General features: G+C 49.2%; 1 protein-coding gene across 3 annotated transcripts in view; it reads left to right on the forward strand.

The window, feature by feature from the left end:
• Positions 1-14,979, forward strand: part of Pola2 (DNA polymerase alpha 2, accessory subunit) — a 25,366-nt gene extending 10,387 nt beyond the window's left edge. Inside the window, exons 6-19 of one of the 3 annotated variants that reach the window (XM_028771142.1) lie at positions 624-817; positions 1,321-1,409; positions 2,730-2,885; positions 3,311-3,373; positions 4,051-4,093; positions 7,291-7,415; positions 8,064-8,102; positions 9,148-9,221; positions 12,105-12,213; positions 12,421-12,527; positions 13,326-13,385; positions 13,606-13,732; positions 14,046-14,048; positions 14,124-14,472. In XM_028771142.1, coding sequence (XP_028626975.1) covers positions 624-817; positions 1,321-1,409; positions 2,730-2,885; positions 3,311-3,373; positions 4,051-4,093; positions 7,291-7,415; positions 8,064-8,102; positions 9,148-9,221; positions 12,105-12,213; positions 12,421-12,527; positions 13,326-13,385; positions 13,606-13,732; positions 14,046-14,048; positions 14,124-14,174 — 1,240 coding nt within the window. In that variant the 3' untranslated portion in view covers positions 14,175-14,472. The other 2 variants (XM_028771140.1, XM_028771141.1) reach the window with 2 other exon arrangements.
• The last annotated feature ends 12,069 nt before the right edge of the window (positions 14,980-27,048 follow it).

Consider the following 27,048-nt stretch of genomic DNA (forward strand, 5'->3'; position numbering starts at 1 on the left):
TTTTTTTTTTTTTTTTTTTTTTTTTTCGAGACAGAGTTTCTCTTTGTAGTTCTGGCTGTCCTGGAACTCACTCTGTAGACCAGGCTGGCCACGAACTCAGAAATCCGCCTGTCTCTGCCTCCCAAGTGCTGGGATTAAAGGCGTGTGCCACCACCGCCCGGCTTTTTCTTTTTTTTTTTTTTTTAAATTATTATTTATTTATTTATTTATGAGTACACTGTAGCTGTCTTCAGACACACCAGAAGAGGGCATCCAATCTCATTATGGATGGTTGTGAGCCACCATGTGGTTGCTGGGATTTGAACTCAGGACCTCTGGAAGAGCAGTCAGTGCTCTTAACCGCTGAGCCATCTCTCCAGTCCCTTCATTTAGTTTTGATGGAGAAAAATAACAATGTTTTTATGTTTCTGTCCTTAAACTTGTAAACTTTTGTGTTCTGGTGTTCCTCAGCACCTCATTCCAGAGATTCCTGAAGGGTCAGAATACTCCAGCCCCACCATGTCGACTAGCTCTATAAGTCGGCTTGCTTTTTCTCCAGCCCTCCAAGCCTTACTTCACTGTATTCCTTTCTCAGGTAGCCACAGGCAGGCACGGTAATTCTAATCTATTCTGCTTCCCTTCAGTGTTACTCCCTCCCAGAAATACAACTCCAGAACCAACCGGGGAGAAGTGGTCACCACCTTTGGCTCAGCTCAGGGCGTGTCTTGGTCCGGGAGAGGAGGCTCTGGAAGCATCAGTCTGAAGGTCATGGGGTGTCCAGAGCCACTCACTGGAAGCTACAAAACTATGTTCCAGCAGCTCCCAGATATTCGAGAAGGTAACTGGTTCTCTCTTGCAGTCTCGTGGGCTTACAGCCCTGTGGAAGAACTGAGAGAAGTGAAGTCACAAAGCCTGCTCAGCTGGTGGCCTTTGGTCGAGAAGTTAGTAGATGACCTCATGGTGCTCTGTCAGTGAAGGGGAAGGACACTGGGCGAGGCTGTAATTTCCCAAGTTGTGTCAGCCACCCTAGCAATGGAACACGAGCCGTGAGGGAGCTCAGTGCGTAAGTTATGAACATGTAGATGCTCCAGGTTATCCTTGAGTTCCGTGCAATCTGGGGAGGAGAAGTTCCCAGTGATGCTCTGGGATCGTGCCATGTGCTCTCCCGAGGCCCAGTGGAAAACCAGATTAGTAATTGTGTCAGAAAATAGACTAAGGCCTGAGGTTCAAACAGATGTCCATGCTTCTCGATCCTATAGAACGATTGTGATGTTTGGCAGTGGGCTGTCTTTTCTTGCCAAGTGAAATGTCCTCTGACAGTGCCGTTACCTTGGGTTGCAGTTCTGACGTGTAAGATAGAAGAGCTTGGCAGCGAGCTGAAGGAGCATCACAAGATCGAGGCCTTCACTCCTCTCCACGTCCCAGCACAAGTAAGAGTCATGGGAAGCGTTCTCGGTGATTAGTACTACCCTTGATTCCTGATGTGGAGCAGGCCAGCCTTGAACTGAGAAACCAGCCAGTCTCTGCCTCCCGAGTGCTGGGATTAAAGGTGTATGCCATTATGCCCAGCGAAATTATTGCTGCTCTCTGAAGTCAGCGAAGAAGACTTTCCCCCTCACCAGTGCTGTGCTTCAATGTTAGTCTTGGTCGGCTCCCTGAAAAGCGCTCCCTGGCTGGCTCACCAGACTTTTTCTCCTCTCTCTTGGACTTGGTCTTACATATAAGCAAAGGTTGAAACTTTGTTTTCTCAGTGGTGGGGCAGATTGCCTTTGGAGAGCTCCCACAGGTAGAAGTGTCCAGGTCTGCAAGGTGAGAGCGACAGGTCAGGAATTCTCCTCTCACTGCCCGGGTGATGATTGCCCCGGGTTGAGAACTGTCACAGATCAGTGGCTGCCTCTGGCATCTAGAGTTACACCATGCTTCAGTTCTGGTGTGGGTACTTTCTCTGGAGCATTGCTAGTCTACCAGATGTGTCCTGTATAATCCTTGAATGTGCCTTTGTCCTATGTGTGTTTCCAGGGAGGAGGGACCATAAATAAACTTTGTCCTGTCGGAAGTTCTGGAGAAATTGAGAGGAAGCGTGGGGGAAGGGCCTCACATGAGGGAAAGATTAGACTTAACTCAGTTTGCTCCCAAGAGTGGAAGCCCTACACAGGAAGCCACTAGGAGAGATTTCAGTTCCGTCTATGAATAACTTCCTCTGGAAGTGGCAGTATGACATCCTGTGTGATATCGGGGTACTTGGGAACCTGAGGCAGGAGCACCGAAAGTTAACGGCCTGCTTGGGTTATATAAGAAGACTGGGGAGAGGCAAGAGCACGAGAGGACCAAGAGGTGCTGTGCATTAGGCTTTGGGTCCAGGCTTCCCCTATTGTTTGACCATAATGACGGTATCATGTTGATGCTGGGCATTTATCTTCCTTACAGTGGTTGTGAAGGTCAAATGAGTTAGTGCCTGTCCGCTGAGAACAGTGTGTGGCAGCTCTGTGGATGATCTATTAATAGCTGTGGTTTTCCAGTAGTGGTGTGGGCTATAGGCCGGGGGTGTTCCCCTGCTTGGCAATGCTCACACTCAGGGAGCCTCTCATCACACCTGGTAGGCAGGTGGTAGCCTCGGCACCCTGGAAGAATCACGCTCTTGAAGGGTCCTTCCACTTTCAGTGGCGATGCTGTGATCACCTCCCAAAAAATGTGCCGTGTGGGGTTTCACTGTGCCTGTTGTTATGTTGTGTGTGTTCTTCCTTTGGTAGGAGCCTGTCACCCTGCTGGGTCAGATTGGCTGTGATAGCAACGGGAAGCTAAACTGCAAGTCAGTGATTCTCGAGGGAGACCGAGAGCACTCCTCCGGCACTCACATTCCGGTGGACCTATCCGAACTCAGAGAGTATTCTCTCTTTCCTGGACAGGTGAGACTGGAACCTTCTGGGATGCAGATCTGAGCAGCAAGCGGTGGGCAGCCGCTTCTTGTTTTCCATCTCTGTTGCCCCGAGATTGGGTTCTATAGGTCCACTATTTTAGGGATGTTTTTTCTCTCCTTAGCTCTGGCTCCAGCTTGTTCCACCTCATGAGATGTGTGGCTATGGGCAAGGTACTTGACCTTCAAACCCAAGATGTTTTCATCCATAAAATAAAATAAAAACTTTACCTCACGGGATTGTTGTGGGGATTAGGTCATTTGTGTAGAGCATAACTGTAACTGATGTGTTCCAGTGAAAGGTGCCCTTCATCTGTTTTCTGGAAAGTGCCCCAGGTTTATAATTACCAAAAGCAATTATCTTAGACCTCTCACTTATCTCTTCTACTTAGCTATCTTGTGTTTCTTGTCTGTCAGGTTGTAATTATGGAAGGATTCAACACCACTGGTAGGAGACTTACTGCCACCAAACTCTATGAGGTACAAGGTGGGCCCCTCCCCCTCTCCACATTTGCTTCAGGCTCAGTATGCTCAGTTCTGATGAAAGAAACTCGTCCTTTTCAGTCTCTGTACGCTTGTTAGTCTTTTCTGTTTCTAAGACTTGAACCTACCTCCAAGCTATAAGTTAATAAACTCTTTCCTCCAGAGAGCCAAGGAGCAGGTGTTTTAGGCTGTAAGGCCTCACGTTGAGTCTCTTTCATTATACGACAATACAGCCACAGGCCATGTGCAAACACATGACTGCGGGGGAATCCCATTCAAACTTCATTTACAAAAATGGCTACAGCCAAATTTGGCCTCATCTCCACTGCAGTCCTCCAGAGAGTTCCATAGGATGCCAGGAGACGTAGCCGGACTCCCTTCTCCCCCACCCTTGCCTACCATGCCAGTGGTTTAGGCACCTGCTTTGCATGAGGTGGCCAGGTGTTTTTTGAGAATATATCAGGGACTTCCTGTTGCCTGGTCTGTGTAGAAACAGTGAGCTGTTTAGAAAAATGGCAGATTCTGTGGGCTCTGGGTTGTAACTCCTAAGAGCAAGGCAGAGACACATGCTCTGGTCCTCCCAGTCCTCCCACTGCAAACCTCCAGACACTCAGAGCCACCCCTTACCAAAGCAATGGCAGGAATGAGACCTCAGCTGAGCTCTCCTGTTTCAGGGCGTGCCGCTTCCGTTCTATCAGCCTACTGAAGAGGAGGGAGGTAAGTTCTGGTTCAAAATGTCTCTTGCCAACAATGGGGATGATAGACAAAGCCCCAGACTATAGCTGCCCAGGCTCAGGAAGCAACACAAGCTGTGGGAGTGGCCTCCGAGCAGTAAGGACACGGCTGGTCAGTGGGCTCACGGGACCCTTGAGCACAGGTAGTGGCATTGTCTGGGCTCTGGTGACACAGTGTGAACACTGTGATCCGGGCTGCTGCCTAACAGCTGTGTGAAGGGAAAGGATACACATGTAATAACACAAAGTCGGTGTTTCAGACGGGAGCCTGGAGGAGAAACGAACACCAGTAGGAAAACCTAGCTTAGTTGGCAGTGACACACTGGAGGTAATTCCACAAATGTGCTCTAGAGGAAAATGTTAGTATCAGAGAGCTCTGGGAAAAGACACACGGAAGTCTGTGCTCTCTTTACAAGTTTGTGGAAAAATTTCTGGCCAGGCATGGTGGCACATGCCTTTAATCCTATCACCCAAGAGGCAGAAACCGGTGGATCTCTGCATTCAGATCCATCCTGGTCTACATAGGGAGTTCCAGGCCAGCTATGGCTATATAGTAAGACTCTGGCCAAGGCAGTGGTGACGCATGACTTTAATCCCAGCACTCTGGACGCAGAAGCAGGCAGATCTCTGAGTTTGAAGACTGCCTGTTCTACAGAGTGAGTTCCACGATAGCCAAGACTACACATAAACCCTGTCTCAAAAAAACCCAAAAAAGACTCTGTCTTTTTGTTTGTTTGTTTTTTGTTTTTGTTTTTTTTGAGACAGGGTTTCTCTGTATAGCCCTGGCTGTCCTGGAACTCACTTTGTAGACCAGGCTGGCCTCGAACTCAGAAATCTGCCTTCCTCTGCCTCCCAAGTGCTGGGATTAAAGTCGTGCGCCATCACCGCCCGGCTTCTTTTTTTTAGAGGAACAAGTAATCTAGATAGAAAACACAAGACAATAAAATAAAAATAATAATAATAAATTTTCTTTTACATTAACAAACGTTTCAAAATATCTGTGAACTGGACTCTCCCTCAGTAGATGGCACTTATGTAACATCTGTGAGGCTCTTAGTTAGGCCCCCGCTACCACAAGAGAAGGGGGCAGGGGGAGGGATTTATAAACATTTTTGTAAGAAAAATAGAGCAAACATCAGTAAAGATTTTCAATAAATGCCAACACTGGCATGCTGCCAATGCCCCATACACATTGATGTGTGTGCAGGTATCCTTGGAGATGACCTGGAATCAGGAATGAGAATCAGTTGTTTGTGACATTGTACACAGTCTCACAGAATATCTGTGTGGGGGAGAAAGGCAGACTCTTCAGTCTCAGTTCCTGGTGGTACTCCTGTGGTAGACTGAGTAACACTTCACGTTCTCTCACACCTGAAAGTATGCCACTTTATATGGTCAGAAGGACTTTGCTCATGTGGCTGAGTGCTGAGGTAGTGTGCACCTTTAGTCTTAGCACTTAGGAGGCAGAGGCAGGCAGATCTTTGTACATTCAAGTCAAACCTGGTCTATATATGCTATATAGCCTGGTCTATATAACCAGACACTGTCTCAAAAAGTAAAATAAAATAAATCGGAGAGATGGCTCAGTGGTTAAGAGCACTAGCTATTCTTCCAGAGGACCCAGGTTCAATTGCCAGCAACCACATAGCATCTCCCAACCATGTAACTCCTATTCCAGGGATCCAACATCCTCATACAGACATAGAAGCAGCCAAAGCATAAAATAAAATAGATTAATTAAAATAAAAATAAGCCAGGCAGTGGTGGGGCACACCTTTAATCCCAGCACTTGGGAGGCAGAGGCAGGCGGATTTCTGAGTTCGAGTCCAGCCTGGTCTACAGAGAGTTCCAGGACAGCCAGAACTACACAGAGAAACCCTGTCTCGAAAAAAACAATAAATAAATAAAATAAAAATAAATTATATTCAAAATTAATCAATAAATCAACTTTGGGGCGGGATTATTGAGTGCAATCGCATAGGTCCTTATGAAGATCGATGGCAGAGAGATCAAAGTTAGGGAACAGAGACTTCAGGCTGCTGGCTTTAAAGGTGTAGCACAAGTGACCTCTAGACATATGCAGCCCGCTGATAGCTTTACTCTAGACTTACAGTGGCCAGAACTGTAAGATAGTAAATTACTTTAAAGCCACCAAGTTTGGAGTAATTCATTTACTTATTGTTTTTAAGGTTTATTTGTTTTTTTTTGTTGTTGTTGTTTTGTTTTTTGGTTTTTCGAGACAGGGTTTCTCTGTATAGCCCTGGCTGTCCTGGAACTCACTCTGTAGACCAGGCTGGCCTATAATGTTAGGCCACACAAGCCTCACAGATGTTACATAAGCGCCTTCTACTGAGGGAGACTCAGAAATCCGCCTGCCTCTGCCTCCCAAGTGCTGGGATTAAAGGCATGTGCCACCACCGCCCGGCTTGATTTTTTTTTGTTGTTGTTGGTTTGTTTATATGTGTGCTGTGTGTAGCTATGTGCACTTCTGAGTGCAGGTACCTGTGGTAGACAGAAGATAGTGTTGTGTCCCCGGGGCAGCAGTCATAGGCAGATGTGAGCTGCCTATGTGGGTACTGGGAACCAAACTTGGGTCCCCAGGAACAGCTGTAGTAAAGTAATACTACATATTAGAAAACTTGGGAATTTGGGAGGTATATTATACTGTCCACAGGAAGTAGATCAGACTTTAACTTTAAAAACTTAACTAAGAACTGGACAGGGCTTAGAAACCTGAGTTTGGGGTGGGGACACAGGTCTGGCAGCTGTAAAGTCCTGGTAGCAGGAATTCCCAGCAGGGGTTCAGTGTCTGGCCCTCCTACAGCGCCTCCCTTTCTGGGCCTCAGTTCCCTACATTGTCCCACACACTGAACCCCCAGATGATCTCTAGCTTCTCCACAGTGTGAACACGTGTCCCCTTGATTCTTTCCTGACTACCAATCTGCCCACATCGCCCAGGTGCACTGCAGGGAACATGCCACCGAGGCTCAGGGTCCTCCCTGCCTGTGCTGGTTCAGTGTTCTTGGGAGAGGAGTTTGGTCCTCACTTTGAATTCCCCAGACTTGTACTCATCAGACTTAATGAAGGAAATCCTGTGGCATTTTCTCTCAGTGGCCCTGCTCCCTCCACCCAATGCCTGTTCTCTTTCTCCTCATGACCTTGCAATGCCTTCTGTCTCAGATTTTGAGCAGACTATGGTGTTAGTTGCCTGTGGACCTTATACCACCTCTGACAGCATCACATACGAGCCCCTGCTTGATCTGATCGCTGTCATCAACTGTGATCGGCCAGATGTCTGCATCCTGGTAGGTCCCCTGTGCTCAGGGAGGCAGTGAGGGCGGGAATGAGATGGGCCTTAGAAAAGGGCTTTGATACTTTTAAAGTTTTTAAGAAACATCTATCCTTTTACAAAGAGTTTCTTTTGTTAATTCTTTCTTCTTTGTTTTCTTTCTGTTTTTTTTTAGACAGCATCTCACTACCTAGACCAGGCTGGCTTTAAACTCACAGAGATTTGCCTGCCTCTACCTCCCAAGTGCTGGGATTTTTAAAATCTGCACCTGTGGAGGTGCAGCTCCATAGCTGTCACTAAGTCCAGAGGCCCAGCTTTACTGTCATCCTCTGGTTTTAAAAGATTTGCTCTGTCTTGGTACCCTAATCTTAAAATAATCTCTTTTTATGCTACTGGGAACATAGTGGTCTGTTGTTCTTGCTGGGTGTAGAAAACAGGAAAGAGCCCAGTGTCATTTGGGGCAACCACAGGGGATATAAGGCCCTGGGAAGCCCTCTGAGAGGAACAGGACTCAGATGCTCCTTGGCCCATCTGCTAACTCCCCAGGTTCTCCAGGGGACAGGTGGAGCCAGGCAGGGAGCCGCTCTTAGACACTTTGTCTGAAAACCTTTGAAATGCTGACGATTCTGATTTATGTTTGGGTGCTTTCTCCCCACTTCTGCAGTTGGGACCTTTTCTGGACGCTAAACACGAACAGGTGGAGGTGAGTGCCTGCGGGTGGGCTGGGCGCTTGCACTCAGCCTAGGCTCTCTCAGTTTCCTCTTTGGGAGTGTATCTGTAACTACAGCAGGCTTACATCAACCCTGTAGCTAAGGAGGAGAACATCACCAGCCATGTTTAATAAATGTCCTGAATTTGAAAGCTTCATTTCACCAGACTGTCTGGAACCTAGGAAAGGATTTAAAAATGGGTAGTTCCTTTATCTATCCCACTTAACTGCTCAGGCACAAAAGCATTAACAAATGCAGATGAGTCTGGACTTTGAAAGTCCCCTATGGGGGGCTGGAGATTTTGCTTGGTGGTTAAGAGCACTGGCTGCTCTTCCAGAGGTCCTGAGTTCAATTCCCAGCAACCACATGGTAGCTCACAACCATCTGTAATGGAATCCAATGCCCTCTTCTGGTGTGTCTGAAGACAGCAACAGTGTACTTACATACATAAAATAAATAAATTTAAAAGAAGAAAAGGAAGTCCCCTATGAGACTGGCACACTACCTACTGTGCTAAAGAAGCAGAGACTGTTCTGTGATTACTGCTCTAAGCTGGTAGGTCATGTGTAAAGGTCCTCTGATACATAAATCACAAATGGTCCTTCCTGGGATCTTGGTCAAGGGCCTCCTATCCTTTGCTGCCAGGAGTTTCTCCTCCACAGAAAAGATCTCAAGGCAGTCTTCATCCCAGACTCTTGGCTTGTGTGCAAGAGAATTAATTCTTCCCTTATCTAGACTCTGCTCCTTGCAGATAGGCAGCACTGCCCCATTCCCTCCCTTTTGTTTGTTTGAGCCACTAGAGCCAGGCTGGCTTAGAATTTGGTCTGTATTCTAGGCTAGTCTCGAGCTCACAGCAACGCTGCTTCACCCTCCTGACTGCTGGGATTGCAAAGCATGAGGGAGGCCCTGTGCCTGGCTCCTGTCTTTCTCATTGTTACCCTGTGTCCACTCAGTGCTCTTCAGGGTTATCCTACAAGCATTAGCCCTGAGCAGACCCCAGGCGTCTGCCCCAAGTGCACCTCCTTTCCTTTTTTGCAGACCTGTAAGTTGACAAGCCCATTCGAAGATGTGTTCAAGCAATGCCTGAGAACAGTTATCGAAGGAACGAGAAGGTTAGCACTCCAGATGCTGGACAGAACCTCAAGCTTTCTAGGTTCTTCCAGGACAGAACAGTAGGAAACTGAAACTGCTTAAAAGTCGTGTTTGTTCCTATGCTTTCCGTCCTTTTGATCTCAGAGATCAGATAGAACCCTTGAACTTCGAGTGCTCGGACAGTGGGTAAAAAGGCATCTTTGTAAGTCAGATAAACAAACTTGAAAGGACGATCTTCACATGCTCCCTTCCTTCACTCTCCTCACTTCCGGTTCTCACTTCCCCTTGTCTAAGCAGTTACTCCATGGGAATATTCTCAGGGTGGGGAGGCATTCGATTGACAGTGAAATCCTGAGAGGCCCCAAACTTCCTTGCGAGAAGGGAATGTTTTGGGGTAAGCCCAAGTTCCTCTCCTGAGTCAGTGCTCCCCGTGGTGGTGGATGGCTGCCAAGGGCTAGGGTGGAGGGTGGGAGAGACTTGAGTGAGGGTGCATTTGAGTCCTCAGCATAGCTTGGAAGACAGGATGGAGAGGCCCAGCACTGACATCAGCGCTGGGTTCTAGTGTGGGCCTCACAGCTCCAGGAAGAGTCTAAAGCTACTGGCCCTCAGTTCCTGTCCTTTTCGTTGGGCCAAGTCAGAAAGAAAATGGAGTGGTGGGCATCTCCTGGGATTTGCTTTCTGTTGCTGAACTCATAGTAAACCAACATCCCTGAGGCCGAGCTTTAAAACAAACCTGTAACAAAGGTGGTTTTTAAAGGTCTTCCTTCCGCCTTCTGTCCTGAGAACAGAGCCCAGGTTGATTAGTTGTAATACAACTGTGTGCTGGCATCAGGCCTGGAACCAGGAGACTTGAGCCCTTGGCTTCTTCCATCCTCCTCTCTTCTCAAGTGGAGGTCCTTAGAAGATAAACCTCTGGTTCACGTGCATGCGCGCACACACACACACACACACACACACACACACATGCAGTAGAGGCTCTGGAGCAGCACCCAGCACTGGCTGGTGCATCCAACATGAGGTTGGAGTCTGATTTTTAGTTCCTCATCCCATGTGCTATTGATAGCAGTGACATAAACAAAGAATAGACCGAGCATTGTTGCCCCGGGGCCAGTGCCCAGCGCCACCAGGCACTTTCATCTGTGGCTAGAGTGAGCTCAGGGCAGGAGAGCAGCCCCACCCTGCCAGAGCAGTATAGAAATGGCGCTGGGTCAGAAATGCAGAACCCCAAGCTCTCAGAACCTGGCCGATGTGTGTGAGCTCCCTTGTAGCAGCAGAGAGCCCTGGTGCACCTCACTGCTCAAGTGACAACACTGAGACCCTCCCACCATGATGTATGAAGTGAAGTTGTGCAACTATGCACATAGTTGGAATTTTCTTCCTGCCCCTCCCCCTATAGCCAGCTCCAAGCCATGAGCGGAGGCTGTTTCCTCCTTAACCATTGCTCTCCTGAAGCAGCGCGGTCCCATGAGGTCAAACAGCTGCCACCCCGCGCCCCCAGTCCATTGCGCCTTCAGAGTTCCATTCCTGGAGACTTGGAGCATACGTCACCCCTTCCCGCTCCCTCCCTGTCCTGTTCACCAGATTCTAGCACCCACATGGTGGACTTGGGCAATGGCACTGAATTTGGTGACAGAGATTGTGAGTGTCATGAGAGGTACCTTTGGTCTCGAGATTCTGATAATCTGTTACAGCACATAAGTGTCTGATATAAGTCAAAAGTTCCTGTGCAGGGGTGGAGGGATGGCTCAGCGGTGGGAGGTTGGTTCTCAGCACCCACATCAAGCTGCTTAAAACTACCTGTAACTCCGGCTCCAAGCATCTGTACCTGTCTCACTGTTTAATCCCAAGGAGGAAGGGGAGAGCTATTGGCTGGTTCTGGGCATGTCCTCGGAACAGTCACTCCTGTTTGGTTTACAGTGGCCCTCTCTGCCAAGGACGACAAGGGAACTAAGCGGCAGGTTTCCCTTTCTCTTTTGTGTTGCTGGGAGCCACAGCTTTTTTCTCCACTTCATGTTGTAACCCTAGAGACTTTCCTGTCCCCATCAAAGGAGCAGCTGCCGCTCACTGTGCAGTATTTCTGTAGTCTGCTAAGTAGAATCGGCATCACTTCCGGACATGAGGGGGGGTGAGTGGCCCTCTGACAGTCTCTGTCTTCAGTGTCCAGTAGACCTGGCTTAGCCCTTTGTTGACAGAACGGTTTGGGTTGATCTTCCAAGTGTGACGGCAGCCTCGGGATCTGACCAGTTTGCCTTACCTTTCCCTGGCTTTACCTGTATTGCCCCAGCCATGTGTCGGGAGAACTTTATTGCCTGCAAGCTACCCATGCCCTGGAGAGTGAGGTCAGACTTAAGCTCCAGTTCCAGTCGTGAGGCTCCCCCCTTAAATAGGGTCTCACTCCAGAGCTCAGGCTAGCCTCGAACTCCTTTTTTTGTTTGTTTGTTTTTTTTTGAGACAGGGCTTCTCTGTGTAGCCCTGGCTGTACTGGAACTCACTCTGTAGACCAGGCTGGCCTCTAACTCAGAAATCCACCTGTAGCCTCAAACTCCTAACACCCTCCTACTTCCTAGGGCCCAGGATTACCGGTGTGTGCCTTCCATGCCCAGCTGTAGGTCTTGGTCTTTTTCTTTTCCACCAGACAACAGTTCCCCTCTGTAATGGCTGCCACAAACTCAAGAGACAGAGTATACTAAGCTATATGCACCAGATGCAGATAGACATGTGTATGTACCAGGAGGTTGCCTTTCCCTCACAGGGTCCGGGGAGATAGTGTCTGCTCAGAGTGGAATGCCATCAAACCTCCCTGGAGGACTGCCAGGTGAAGGATGTGCTCACACCTTGAGCCTCTGGCCCAGGTCTGCCGACTCAGTTCTGGTCCCTCTTGTGTTTATGTTCTGACCAAGCAGCTCCGGCTCCCACCTTGTCTTCGTCCCATCTCTGAGGGATGTGCATCACGAGCCTGTATACCCACAGCCACCTTTCACCTTCTCCGAACTGCCTCGAGAGGACAAAAAGGTACTAGTGCCCGCCTCTGGCCAGCCAGCAGTGGGTGGGGTGAAGACAGCCCAGGGAGTGAGGGCAGAGAAGCCCTCTCAGGAGCGAGCACAGAGGTGTCATAAGTTGCTACCCTTGGGTTGGTCCTTGGTGGTCTGCAAGCCCCAGCTTTGGTGGGGAGGGATCCTCTAGCTGTTGGATGCGAGTGTTCGTGTTGGCTCCTTTCAGCGAGTGCAGTTTGTGTCGGACCCCTGCACCCTCTCCATAAATGGAGTGATGTTTGGTTTGACCTCCACGGACCTGCTGTTCCACATTGGGGCTGAGGAGATCTGTAGGTAAGAAGACCACTGGCTCCCTGCATCCTGACCCTCTTATCACCAAGACACCTCCCCTCACCCACATCCCCATGCTACTTGACAGTCTTGAAAAGGAGTGGTGAGAACACACTTAAACCAGAAATGCATCCTTTCTGTGTGTGCTGAAGGTGGCAGACAGACAGACATACATATTTGTTGCTGTCACTAGTTTACCATGTCTGAGGCTCCAAAGAACGAAGTCTGTTTTATCTGATGGAAACACCCAGGCACTGAGATTCATATTTTTGGCTCTGGTTATTTTCTTTACCTTCCTAATTTGTGACCTGAGCATTCAAGTGTTCCTCTGTAGGTTTCCCTTGGAGTTATCAGAATAGTGGATAGGAATACCAGAATAGGCTAGGCAGTTGGTTTTTCTACCTTCCTTGCCAGGGAGAAGGACGAGCCAGGAGGAGGTCAGCGGTCGGGTGTGCGCTTTGGCTGGAGTGTGAGACGCAGGGTTGCCTGGCTGTGTGTGGTGGCTTCGTGGTGCTAGAATGTGTGACTTGTCTTATGTGAGACAGTTCGGGTCCCAGCGCTGAAGCCGCCCATATCCTGATTCCTAGGATTCTTCTTTCCCTCTAAGCCCCGTGCCCTACTGCCCTGTCCTGGGAAAGAGCCAGCTGTGGGACTCCAAGCTTCCCCTGGAGTTGTGTCCTTGCTGCTTAGCTTCTCTCTAGTTGTCTTGAGTCTAAGCGTCCTCCCTGAAGAGGACTGACTAAGAAACCTGGTTCTGCCCCCAACCACCACCCCACCCTCATTGCTTTCTGCCTTTCCCAGCTCTTCCGGAACTTCAGACAGATTCAGCCGAATCCTCAAGCACATCCTGACGCAGAGAAGGTGAGTGTCCTGCCAACCTGAAGAGTAATCGGTTCAGAACTGGGGCGTATTTGACTGTCAGGACCTGCACAAGGCCAACAGGAAATTTCATTCTATGTGACAAAACTGAGTTCTGTCCCCTCAAATGGAAGAGAAAGCCAGGCCACACTTACGGGCAGTGTGGAAACTGGGAGTGGGAACCTCCCCTGGGGTTCCTGAATCGGCTCTCCCATCTCTGCAGCTACTACCCACTTTACCCGCCCCACGAGGACATGGCCATAGACTATGAGAACTTCTATAACTACGCCCAGCTACCAGTCACCCCTGATGTCTTCATAGTGCCGTCAGAGCTGAGGTACTTTGTGAAGGTGGGTTTGAACTGGCTTGTTCCAGAGATATCAGAACCTGACTTTTCCTTCCAGGTTACCTGGCACTGCTTTAACTGGGTCTACTGACAGGGCCGGCACGAGAGCTGATTGCTGAGGTCAGGGGGGAAGGGAGCATGAGAAAGTAGCACAGGCCTGCCTGAGAAGAGCCTAGATGTCAAAGAGTGAGGGCTATGGACCATATCAAGGTGACCTGGGACCGTGACACCTGCCTGCCTTCCCGTGAATTCTTACCTGACCTCCCCAGGGGCTCTTAATCTACAGGTCAGCTGCCTCAGTGGTGACTCCCTCACAGGGAGTCCAACACACCAGTTTTTGTCAAGCTGGGTCCAGTCCATTCTTAAACAGTGGTTTGTCTGCTTTCCAAGGGAAGGAACATTTTGAAGCAGGGTCTTTACAGCCCAGAATGTTTTGGAACCCTTGACTTGTCCTTCCTCAGCCTCGTGAGTGCTGAGATTACAGTGTGTGACACCCATCTCAACTCCTAGATCTCCCCTTCATGTGAGAAAACAGAGTGTTGGGATCAGCTTTGTCCCCAAGCATGGGAGCTGGGAGCTCCTCCCAAGAGGCCACTGCATTCTTTACTCTGCCCCAAAGACCCTCCACTTACAAGTGAACATATTTGCCTGCATGGTTACCCTTGTTTCTGTTTCCTAAAACTCAGTGTAAGATTCTGATGATGTTACACCCAGTTGAGGGCCTCTAAACCCAGTATCCTTTCTTTCCCAGGACATCTTTGGCTGTGTCTGTATGAATCCTGGGCGGCTCACCAAAGGACAAGTGGGTGGCACCTTTGGCCGCCTCTACCTCAGGAGGCAGCCCAAAGACATGGATGGTGAGGGCAGGCCAGGCCTGAGTGTGGCTGCACAGGTGGTCAGAATCTGAGTCTTCAGCCTGAGTTGTCTGGCCTCATAGACACCAAGAGCCCAAGTATGACCCTCTGATGACCAAACTGTCAGGGTACCTGATAGGGATCTGGCCATGGGGACAGGACTGCAGGGCTGCACCATCCAGTCATGGTCCCTGCTGCCCCTCAGCCCCACGCAGCATAGCCTTGGTCTGAATCATGCCTCTCGCCTCTCCTTGCTTCACAAGGTAGATGTACAGAAGTGAACCATCTATAGAGACAGCCCTTCCAGAAAGGCTTTCTTTTTCCAGGAAAACTTTGTGATTTTCTGTATAAATCAAGCACAGCGTGTGGAGAAATAAAAATTTTTTAGCATAACTGATTTTAATCTTTTTTTTTTTTCCTGAGTAGTGTCCTAGGAATGTTGTCTACTTGACCTATGTCCAGAGAAGGCAGAGCTTTGGTCCAGCCCTTTGGAACTCTCCCAGCCTTAGCCTGCATCCTCTCAAAGTCCCCAGGCTACAGTTGCTGAGGAGAAAACTGGGTTGCAGAGCGAGCAGCTGGCAGCCTGCCTGGCTCTCCCTGTGCCGTGTCTCATATACCAGGTCTCACGTTGCATGCTGTAGTCTCAGCCCCACCTCTCTATCTGGAGGAGGCAGCCTTGATGAGCCCTTCCATGGCTGTAGTCTCTGGTCAATCTCTGCTGGATCCAGTGGTAGCTTAGACTTGCCTGTAGCCCAGAACTCTCAGGTAAGGTCAGGGTTCCCGGGACACCCTGTGTCCATATGTTCTGGCATCTGGGGAAAGACTACAGAATTAAGTTTGGGACAGGTTTCTGCCCCATATAAGCAGTCTGCCCTGCCTCGTATGCCAAAGACAAGGAGGGAAAACCCCAGCTGCTAGGCCTTAGGAAGTGTGAGGAGCAGCAGCCTGGATGACTAGACTTGGGACCTTACAGAGCCAGCCTGTGCTCCTCACCTCTGAGGGGAGGAGGCATCAGGGAACAGGCTGCCCACCGTGCTTCCTTTCACTTTTTGTGAAAGTGTTTGGGAGGGAGGCTGGGCATGGTGGCTGTGCTGACACACAAACTAGTGTTATCTGAAAGGAAGGAACCTCAATTGAGAAGATGCCTCCATAAAATATGGCTGGAGGCAAGTCTGTAGGGCATTCTATTAATTAGTGATTGATGGGGGATGACCCAGCCCATTATGGGTGGAGCCATCCCTGGGCTGGTGGTCCAGGGTTCTATAAGAAAGCAGGCTGAGGAAGCCACAGGCAGCAAGCCAGCAAGCAGCATCCTCCATGGCCTCTGCATCAGCTTCTGCCTCCAGGTTCCCACCTGAGTTCCTGTTCCTTCCTCCAGTGATGAACATTGATATGGAAGTATAAGCCAAGTAAACCCTTTCCTCCCCAATGTGCTTTTTGGTCATGGTGTTTCATCAGCAATGGAAACCCTATGACAGTGGTATATCTCTTTAGTCCCAGTATAAGGGAGACAGAGGCAAGCAGATCTCTCAGAGTTTGGAGTGACCCTGGTTAGCATAGTGAGTTCTAAAATAGCTAGGGCTATGTAGAAAGATCCTATTTCAAAAAAAAAAAAAAAAGTACCTTTAAAGAAAGACTTAGAGCCGGGCAGTGGTGGCACGCTCCTTTAATCCCAGCACTTGGGAGGCAGAGGCAGGCGGATTTCTGAGTTCGAGGCCGGCCTGGTCTACAGAGTGAGTTCCAGGACAGCCAAGGCTGCACAGAGAAACCCTGTCTCGAAAAACCAAAAAAAAAAAAAAAAAGAAAGAAAGAAGAAAGAAAAAAGAAAGACTTAGAAACCTTGACTTGAGGAGCCAATATCCCTTGTTCTGTGGCTTCTAAACACAGGAAACATTTAATGGTCCACATTGCAGGGTGACTTGCCAACCTCAGAAGTGGCATGCATGGCACATGAGTTTTGTGTTTTAACCAAGCCAAAGTGAGCTTTCAGCCCGCCCCCTCCCATGCCTTAGAGACGGCCTGGGAAGATTAACCCACCAGGCGGAGATAAAAAAGCTCTGCCTCCATCCTGCTGCCCCCTCCCCACCCTCAGCCCTTATCACAGGAGGTCATGAGGCTCTTCTGGGGACGTTTAGTGGTTGTCACGTTGCTTCTGAACATTTGTGGGGAATAGTGATGTCCTGCGGCTGCCCCACAATGGACAGAGCCCAGACTCAGGAAGATTTGGAGGCTTAGGAAGAGATGGAGATGTGGCAGTGGGAGGGGCTGGAAAGCAAGGACTGTCACTAGGCATGAATGGAAGCCCAGGACTGTTGCCTGGATACAAGTCAAATGGGGCTAGAGATGATCTGGGAGAGCCTGACAGGCATTTAAGACCTGAACGGAAAGGGCGTGGCACCAGAAGGTTCCCTTTGCTCTTGTCAGGCCAAGTGACCCCAAGTGACCTCCCCTTCCCGGTCCTCACTTGATCTCCCTCAACAGTCTCCTGCAGCATCCGCTGCCTGCAGAGCTTGCCTGTGCGCCCACCCTTCGGCATAGGATTCTGAAACTGGATGAAGTACTGGTGAAAGAGGACACAAGTTGACAGGGCCCTATCTGCCTTTCAACTTCCTTTGTGGCGTCTTCCCCAGATCTCCAGTGTGCCCTTGACACAAGAACTCAGGGCAAATTGATGACTCTGCCTCCCACCCACGGCACTGTCTTCACTCACAGAGGGGAACTGCCACCCTCTTCCCTTTGAGGCGTGGCTGCCCTTTAGGAGTCAAGCCCCTTCTCTGGGAGGGCAGAGCTGCAGAGGGAACAAAAGCCCCTCATAGTTCCCATTCGTGGGAACTCAGCTGAGTGCCAGGAGCAAAGCTAGGGAATTGGAGCCAGGAGGGGCACCCAGGGGCAGGAGGGCTGGGCCGATGCCAGGACACTGATCCTTAGATCCATCTGTCCTGCTTTCTGGAGTCACCCCGGATGTGGTTTCCTTCCCTTGACCCCAGGTTCCTTGGCCCTGCTCACTCTGCTGGCCCTGGGCCTGGCTGAACCACCTGAGGGTTCTGTACATGTGCATCAGCTCCTCCCTGCAGCCCAGAACCTCTAAACCTGCCAGAGAGGTCTTGACTAGGAATGGTGGAAGGTTTGGTTGGTCTCTCTCTCTCTCTCTTTTTTTTTTTTTTTTTTTGTTTTTTTGTTTTTGTTTTTGTTCTTTTTGGTTTTTCGAGACAGGATTTCTCTGTGTAATAGCCCTGGCTGTCCTGGAACTCACTCTGTAGACCAGGCTGGCCTCGAACTCAGAAATCCACCTGCCTCTGCCTCCCAAGTGCTGGGATTAAAGGCCTGTGCCACCACCACCCGGCGGTTTCTCTCTCTTTTTTGTTTTGTTTTGTTTTGTTTTTCAAGGTTTCTCTGTGTAGCCCTGGCTGTCCTGAACTCAGAGATCCACCTATAGACTTTTGAAGTTTTAAAAGAGTGTTGATGTGTGTGTGCCTGAGTATGTACGTGCATCGTGTGCAGGCATACAGGAACCTGCAGAAGTCAGAATGATCAGATCTCCTGGAGTTACAGATGATTGTAAACTGCCGTGTGGGTGCTAGAGACCAAACCCAGGTCCTCTACCACAGCAACATGTGTTCTTAACCACCATCACCCCCCAAGCCGTCTCTCTAGCCCCCTGGTGTTTTATTTCTTCTCTGGCTGGTTGGTTGGTTGGTTTTGGTTTTCTTGAGACAAAGCCTTGCTCTGTATCTCAAGCTGGGATAGCACATGATACATGCACACACTGAGTGCATACACATAAGCATTCTTTTAAAACCCCAAAAATCGTGGCTGGAGAGATGGCTCAGTGGTTAAGAGGATTGCCTTCTCTTCCAGAATTCCTGGGTTCAATTCCCAGCACCCACATAGCAGTTTTGTCTTTTTTTTTTTTTTTTTTTTTGGTTTTTCGAGGCAAGGTTTCTCTGTGTAGCCCTGGCTGTCCTGGAACTCACTTTGTAGACCAGGCTGGCCTCAAACTCAGAAATCTGCCTGCCTCTGCCTCCCAAGTGCTGGGATTAAAGGTGTGCGCCACCACCGCCCGGCTAACATAGCAGTTTACAACTGTCTATACTCCAGTTCCAACACCGTCATACAGACAGACACACATGCAGCCAGAACACCAATGCACATGAAATTAAAAATAAAATTATTAAAAAAACAAAAGTGAGAAAAAAGAAAAAAAAGTGAAGTTTGTTATATATCCCAAATAACAATATTTTATTTTAGTTTTAAAACTAAACCACTGGTCTAGGTATGGTGGTATGGTGGTGCATGTCTTCCAGCCAAGCACTCAGAGGCAGGTGGTCTACAAAGTGAGTCCAGGAAGGGCTGTTATATGGAGGAACCCTGTCTTGAAAAACAAACAAAAAACTAAACCACTGGACTAACCAGGCACAGTGGCATGGTAACTTATATCTGTAATCCTAGGTAGAGGGAGCTCAAGGGTCTGGGGCCCCAGGCAATGGTGGCTCATGCCCTTTACCCCAGCACCAGAGGCAGAGGCAGGTGGATCTCTGACTCTGAGGCCAACCTGGTCTACAGAGTGAGTTCTAGCTCAGCCAGGACTACACAGAGAAACCCTGTATCAAAAAAAATAAATAAATAAAATAAAAACAAAACAAAAACAAAAGAGGTGTGGCTAGCCTCAGCTACACATCAAGTTCAAAATCAGAATGGACCTTCTGAGGACCTCTGAGTTTTGTTAAACATATAAAACTGTAAGGGGTTTAAGATCCCAGAACAGTGGAAGCCTGGGGGCTGGAATCTGAATCAGGAATGTGTCTCGTCCCATCTGTCAGACACCGATGCACTCGGCCAACCCACTAGGATGACTTGAGTCCTGGGATCCAGCCCAGCCCTGTGCTTGAGAGGAGAGGAAGGGAGGAGCGTTGGCTAGGAGCTGATCTAGTGGGACCTGGGCCTGAAAAGGGTGACAGTTACTAATCTAATCCAGCTTCGGGAAGCTGCCAGAGATTGGGGATCATACTATAAATCCAGCCATAAAGAAAGCATTGAACAATGTTTGCACCTAAGAGTCACAGGGCAAGGGTCAGCAATGGGTGGGCATGGTGGGGATCTGGAGCAAGGTTCTGACTGGGAAACCTCCAAAGATGTCCAAGAGGACAGACATCCAAGATGGGCTCCATCAGCTGTGTTCAGGCAACTGGCCATCTCACATACCCTCAACTGTTCTGTTCCCTGTGGGAGTGCCCTGGAAATGCCTAGGGTCCTAGAGTAGACCGCCCTCAGACCAGACTGAGCCAAAGCCAGCTCCACATTCCCAGCCCCACCCTCCTCCAGCCCCAGGCTCCTCCCAGCCCAGAGCCTGCCTGACAGCTGAAGGCCTGCAGCTGCCCTGGCCCAGAGGCCCCTCAGAGGTCTCAAGGACAGCTGCTGCCCATGACCCCACTGACCCTGGTTCCTGGACACTTCTTTCTGACAGCCCAGCCAGCAGTGTCTCCACTGCACGCTCCTGATCATGACCAGAGCCTCGAGGGCTGTCCCCGCACACAACAGGAGCACGAACACGAGGGGGAGAGTCAGCAGCAGGGTCCGTCAGTCCCTAGCCCTTCCGAGTCTTCAGAGGAAGCTTCTCCACCTGGCAGGAACAGTACTGGGAAAGTAGGGCTCCCCTCTGGCCCACTTATTGCACAGAACCTGTTCCAACCACTCTCTTACCAGACAGGCCAGAAGCAACCTCTCAGATAAGCAGAGAGAGAAAGAAAGGTCATTACTGACACCAAGCAGGTTTCTCCTAAAGCCTGCTGTTCCCATGAGTGCCTGAGGCTCCCTAGAACTTTTCTGATAGTTGAAGTTGCCCCTAGGAATATGTGTCACAGAGTTTGGGTTGTCCCTATATCCTGTTCAAATTAAATGTATAGCTGAGACTGTCCTTGAACTCCTGGTCCTCCTACCTCCTGAGTGCTGGGCTTATATGGGCATGACACCATGCCCAGTTTATTCAGTGCTAGCGATTGAACCCAGAGCCTCGCTCATGCTGGCCAAGCATTTTGACAACCGAGATACATCACCAACCTTTTGGGTTCTTTACACTTATTTATTTGGATGGTGCATGTGTGCCACAGCATGCATATGGAGGTCAGAGACAAACTTGTGAGAGTTGGGTCTCCGCTTTCCATCATGTTGGTTCTGGGGGCTGAATTCATCATGATTTCTAGGCAAGTGCCTTTACCTGCTGAGCCATCTCAGCTGCTTTTAAAAAATGACTTATCTTTATTACTCTTAACTTATGTATGTGGGTGGCTTTGTGCATGTGAGTTTAGGTAGCCTGGGAGGCCAGAGGGATCAGGACCCACTGGAACTAGAGTTCCAGGCAGTTATGAACCACCTGATGGCGGCGTATGCTGGGGATTGGACTCTGAAAGAGCAGCAGGTGCTCTCAGCCACTGAGCCACCTCTCCAGCCTCATCTCATCCGTGTCTCTAACAACAAAGATAGTCACAACCTTCTTGCCATTTTATTCCTGAAGTGCTCACCTCGAGTGCTAGGATGGCACGCTCGCACCACTGTGCCTGGCCCGAATTAAAATCCATCGTGAGTGTACTCAGGGGATAGTGCTTATACAAACCACAGCAAGCAGTCTACAAAATATATTGCCAACAGAAAACAGCAGAGGCCCCACAGAAATGGCTTTCCTCACCCCCTTCAGAGTCAGCTGTCCCCAGCAGTGCTTTCCCTGCAACTTCCATCAGTCCCTGCAGGATTTGGGGTCTTAACTCGTCTAACTCGTCTAAATATTTAGTATTTGTGTAAAAAAAGATGAGAGGGGCCTTGCTTACGAATAGCTCTGGGCGCTGGGCAGTGGTGGCGCACACCTTTAATCCTAGCACTTGGGAGGCAGAGGCAGGTGGATTTCTGAGTTCAAGGCCAGCCTGGTCTACAGAGTGAGTTCCAGGATAGCCAGGCTACACAGAAAAACCCTGTCTCAAAAAAAAAAAAAAAAAAAAAAAAAAAAAGAAAAAAAAAAAAGCTCTGGGAGTGTCTGTAAAAGCTGGTCATGCTGTCATCTCTGGGAGGAGTGGGTGCCTGGAGGTCAGGAATGACTGGGAAACTGACTCTTATTTAGAGACAGGGTTTCACTATGTAGCTCTCCCTGGTCTTGAACTCACTGTGCTGGCTAGTTTTATGTCAACTTGACACAAGCTAGCTAACTGAAAGGAGGGGACCTCAATTGGAAAAATGCCTCTATAAGATCCAGCTACAGGGCATCTTCTTAATTAGTGATTGATGGGAACCCCACTGAAGAGCCACCCCTGGGCTAGGCTGGTGGTCCTAGGTTCTATAAGAAATCAGGGTGAACAGGCCATGGGGAGAAACCAGTAAGCAGCTCCCTTCCTGGCCTCTGCACCAGCTCCTGCCTCCAGACTCTTGCTCTGTTTCAGTTCTTGTCCTGACTTCCTTCAATGACATGAAAGTGTTAGTCAAACAAACCCTTTTGGGTCACAATGTTTCATCACCACTGCAATAGAAATCCCTAACTAAGACACTCACCTTCTCACTCTGCAGACTGGCTTTTAAGTAAGACACTTACCTGTAGACTGGTTTTGAACTTTGCTTAACTGTCCTGACTGTCTCCTGAATGCCGGGATTACAGATTGCATTCCCATCCCCAGCCCAGACTCGCATTTCTTTCTTTTCTTTTTTTCCCAACCAGTTATCTTTTCATGTGGCCCAAAACTCAGGGGAGCTGCTTACTGGTTTCTCCCCATGGCCTGTTCACCCTGATTTCTTATAGGACCCAGGACCACCAGCCCAGCCCAGGGGTGGCTCCTCAGTGGGGTCCCCATCAATCACTAATTAAGAAAATGCCCTGTAGCTGGATCTTTTTGTTTTATTTTGTTGGTTTTTGTTTTTCGAGACACGGTTTTTCTTTATAGCCCTGGCTGTCCTGGAACTCACTCTGTAGACCAGGCTGGCCTCGAACTCAGAAATCTGTCTGTCTCTGCCTCCCAAGTGTTGGGATTAAAGGTGTACGCCACCACTGCCCAGCTCCTATAGCTGGATCTTATGGACACATTTTTCCAATTGAGGTCCCCTCCTTTCAACTAACTAGCTTGTGTCAAGTTGACATAAAACTAACCAGCACAGTGAGTTTGAGACCAGGCAGAGCTACTTAGTGAAACCCTGTCTCTAAATAACAAAAAGAATGCCTGGTGGTGGTGGCATACACCTTTTAATCCCAGCATTTCGGAGGCAGGGGCAGTTGGATTTCTGTGAGTTTGAGGCCAGTCTAGTCTGTAGAGTGAGTTCTAAGACAGCCAAGGCTACACACAGAAACTGTCTGGAAAAACAAAAAACAAAAAAACAGGGCTGGAGAGATGGCTCAGTGGTTAAGAGCACCGTACTGGTCTTCCAAAGGTCCTGAGTTCAATTCTCAGCAACCACATGGTGGCTCACAACCATCTATAATGAAGTCTGGTGCCCTCTTCTGGTGTGTCTGAAGAGAGCAACGGTGGTATACTCATATGCATAAAATAAATAAGTAAATCTTTGAAAAAAAAAAGAGGAGGGGGAAGAGGAAGAGGGAGGAAGAGGAGGAGGAGAAGGAGGAAGAGAAGGAGAAGGAGGAGGAAGAGGAAGAAGAAGAAGAGGAGGAGGAGGAAGAAGAAGAGGAGGAAGAGGATTCTAATTGTGGTATACCTCTGTAGAATGACACCTATTGTTGTTACCAATACATTCAGCAACTGTCATGACTATCTCTGGTCTTTAGTTACTCAGTAATGAGCCTTTATTTCTCAGTGGCAAGTGATAGAAACAATACCAAAACCTCAAGCAAAACCTGGAATTTTTAGCTAATATAATGAAAATGCTTTGAGTGTGCTGGGACCAGGAGCATAAACAATCTCATAGATTAATTTTCATGGCTCTGCATTCTTTATTTGGAGGAAGGGTGAGAAGGTTTTGAGTAGTCTAGGCTAACCTTGAACTCACTCGGAGGCTAGCCTGGCCTAGAACTCCAGATCCTCCTTCCCACACTTCCTGAGTACTGGTATTATAGGTGTGCACCAACACAGGAAGAACCTCTGCTTCTTCTGTTTTGCTCTCATTCTCAGGCAGGCCCTTCCCTTACAGCAGCGGAGCTAGCCGCCAGCATCCCTAGCCTTGGCCTTTGAAACCCTCAGAGTCCCAAGAAGTTCTGAAGCTCCTGTTTACTATTACCCCATTCCACCCCTGAACTATCACCGTGGCTCAGAGCAGCCCAAGGACAAGCCTCACCACTTAGAGGTTGGAGTGCAGGGTCAGGCACTCACACTGAAGACCAGAAAGTTGGGAATATAACCAGCTAGCTTTCTCTACAGCCCAGACCCACCTGCTGAGGGATGGTACCGCCCAATCAACAGTCACAGTCTGTGGATGAATGGTCACAGGCCAGTCTGATCTGAGAGATTTCTGATTTGATGCTTCCTCTTCCCAGGTAATTCTGGGTTCTATCAAGTTGACAAAAGTAACCAGTACACCCCCTTACTGTCCCCTTCTGTGCCTTGCTCTATTGTACGTCTCATGTATGGTCACACCTTGTATGTGCCAAGTCCTCTGGATCTTAGTCTCTCCAGGCTTCCTCCTGCTCTCTGCAAACTCCTCCTCACCCATTAATACCTGCACCAGGTCCCCGTTCTTTGGAGCCCTGCTAACCCTCTTTTTTGTTTTTCTATCTCTGGCAGTAAATCCATCTCTGCAGTTCTTTTCTATAGTGTGTGTGTGTGTGTGTGTGTGTGTGTGTGTGTGTGTGTGTGTGTTTTCATGGTACACATGTGGAGGTCAGGAACAACTTTTGAAAGTTGGTTCTTTCCTTCCACCATCCTCTATGGTGTGTCCTAGGTATCGAACTCAGGTTGCTAGGCTTCACAGCAAGCACCTGTACTTATTAAACCATATTTCAGCTCCCCCCTTTTGTTCTTTTGATTCCCAGCCATTGACTAAGTCTTCCTGGCAGTGATTCAGACCTTGATGCAGTCCTGGGGACTACATGATGTCACATCCAAACTGATTTAGAATTGATATTTACATCAGCTCTTCCAGAGGTTGGGCCCAGCTTAGCCACTATGTCTTCTGTAGTCCAGCAGGTCCTGAGGCAAAGATCACATGCAGAAATGGCTTCTCGGCCAAGCACGATGGCTCATGTCCTCATCAGTACTCTAGAGGCAAAAGCAGGCAGATATCTGTGAGTTAGAAGTCAGTTTGGTCTATACAGTGTGTTGCAGGGCAACCAGGGCTGTGTAGAGTGACCCCGTCTCAAAAAACAAACAAACAAACAAACAAACAAACAAATAAAAAAGGCCTTTTAGGATCTATGTCGGCACACACCTGCAGCACCACCAGCACGGGGACTGAGGGGACTGAGAGTGGGACTGTGATTGGAAGGATGTCCCTAATAATGACAAGGGACCTAGGAAGTCCCAGGCCCAGGAGGTCCTGCAGGCAGCCCGATGACCCTTTCATGTATTACCAAGGCAGCCATGGGGCCAAGACACTCCCAAAAGCTTATAGGAGGAAGTGTTTGGGCTTGTCCCTTCCAGGACAGGACTGTCACCACTCTGGAAAACCCCATGGTACTGTGCTAGAGGCCAAAACTCAAACCCAAAGGAAAGTCCCCCAGGAAGGCCCTACCACCCAATTCCCAAGGAGGGGTCCTGGGCAGAGGCCACCATCTAGGGTGACTGACTCTGTGACTGCCCATCTGGAACCCCAGCCTTGGATGTCAAGTTCTCTGAAAGAGAATGAAAAGGGAGGAGGGAAGGGCAGGGCTTGGCCGAAGTCCCGGGGAGGAAGGAAACACAAAACAATCAAGGAAAAAAAAATCCAGCCCAGGCCTGGGGTGGGCTCAGGCCACAGGCACTGCAGGCCAAGCTGGGATGGGACAGCAGAGGCTCCCCAGGAGTACACACAGCTCCATCACCATTCCCAGAGACCCTGTGACCCAGAAGGGGTACTCACACACCTCGTGAGACCTCCATCATCCCTTCCCAGTATCTTCTCTGGACGTCCCCGAGATGATTGTCCTTGACATGTCTGGCATCCTGTCTACCTCTCAGGGCCTGTATTTCCAAGATGTGGAGAGCTGGCTTCAGCCCAACCAAGAGGAGGGGGGCTCCTCTTAGTTTCTTCATTCTGTCTACCCTTGGGGGAGGGACTTCTGACTGTATCCTCCAGGGCCCACAGAGGTCAGGGCCTGGGATGAGGGCAATTTCCAGGAAGAAGTGGCAGGGACTGGGAAGGAAGGACTGAGTCAGTCTGTGTGGTCATCTCCGTAGGGGAGGAAGCTGTAGGGCTGGACCTAGTAGAGCCATCCTAGGGCAGGGAGGCTGAGGGCTGAGAGGGAACTGAATTCCCTCTTCTAGCAGATCTATCATGGATTGCACTGCCTTTCTCTGTGCCTTCTGGGTCATCAGCCACAGTAGTGTTCCCAGAATCTTCCCAATGGGCACATCATATCCCAACTGGATGTCCAACCTGAATACAGGGTCTAAACTGGGAGCTGTACCCAAAGAGTTAAGCAGGTCCAGCTCCACCCCTACACACACCTAGGTCTTTACATGTAGCCTGGGGTGAGTGGGAAGAGTCTATGTAAAAAGCTAGTTAAGTAACTGAAAATCTTATTTTATCTTTCTTCTGGTTTGAGACAGGATATCACTCTGTAGACAACCCTGGAACTCAGTATGTAGCCCAAGTTGGTCTAGAAATTATAGCAATCCTCCTGTCTCAGCCTTTAGAGTGCAAGGACTAAAGGCACATACCACAGTGTCCCAACTAAAAATTCCATTCTATAAATGATTAACTGTGAGACACCAAATGGCAATGCCAGGTATGTCTGCACAATCCCATGTATGCGCAATCCCGCCCACTGAGACTCTCTTCAGAGACTCTGTGTTTCTAGCCTGTTCGTAAGTGGAGGGAAAGCTAAGTGTCCTCCTCAAACACTTGCACAGGGCAGAACCCAGAGCCAGGCCACTCTGGGTGCAGACTAGGTCATTGTCCTGCTCAGGATAACAGCAAGATCCAAGGAGCCATCCAAGCACATGGACAGCTTTGAGCAAAAGCTTTTCCCATCCAGGATGACCAAGACCAATTCCCAGAGTGCTCTGCAGCTCCCTACATATCCTCTCCAATCCTGCCCCACCATTCACCCCTACAGAGTCTGCCCCAAAAAGCCCTGAGCTGCTTGCTGCCAGTACAGCCCTCGGCCTTGGAGAAGAGCTTAAGATCACCCCAATCTTCCACTCCTGTAACTTCCTGTTCTGTTGCCAGCTCTGGTACTGGAGCTAGAATGTCTGAGAACATCTGGATACCAGCTGGCATCTGGTGAGGGTCCTCATACAGTTTCATCCCCTGGCGGAAAACAGAAAACAGCAGGGAGACTGGGTAGATGGGGGAAGATGGAGAGAGAGAGAGAGAGAGAGAGAGAGAGAGAGAGAGAGAGAGAGAG

This window comes from Grammomys surdaster, unplaced genomic scaffold (genome assembly GCF_004785775.1).
Source record: "Grammomys surdaster isolate TR1022 unplaced genomic scaffold, NIH_TR_1.0 205, whole genome shotgun sequence".
Taxonomy (NCBI): Eukaryota; Metazoa; Chordata; class Mammalia; order Rodentia; family Muridae; genus Grammomys; species Grammomys surdaster.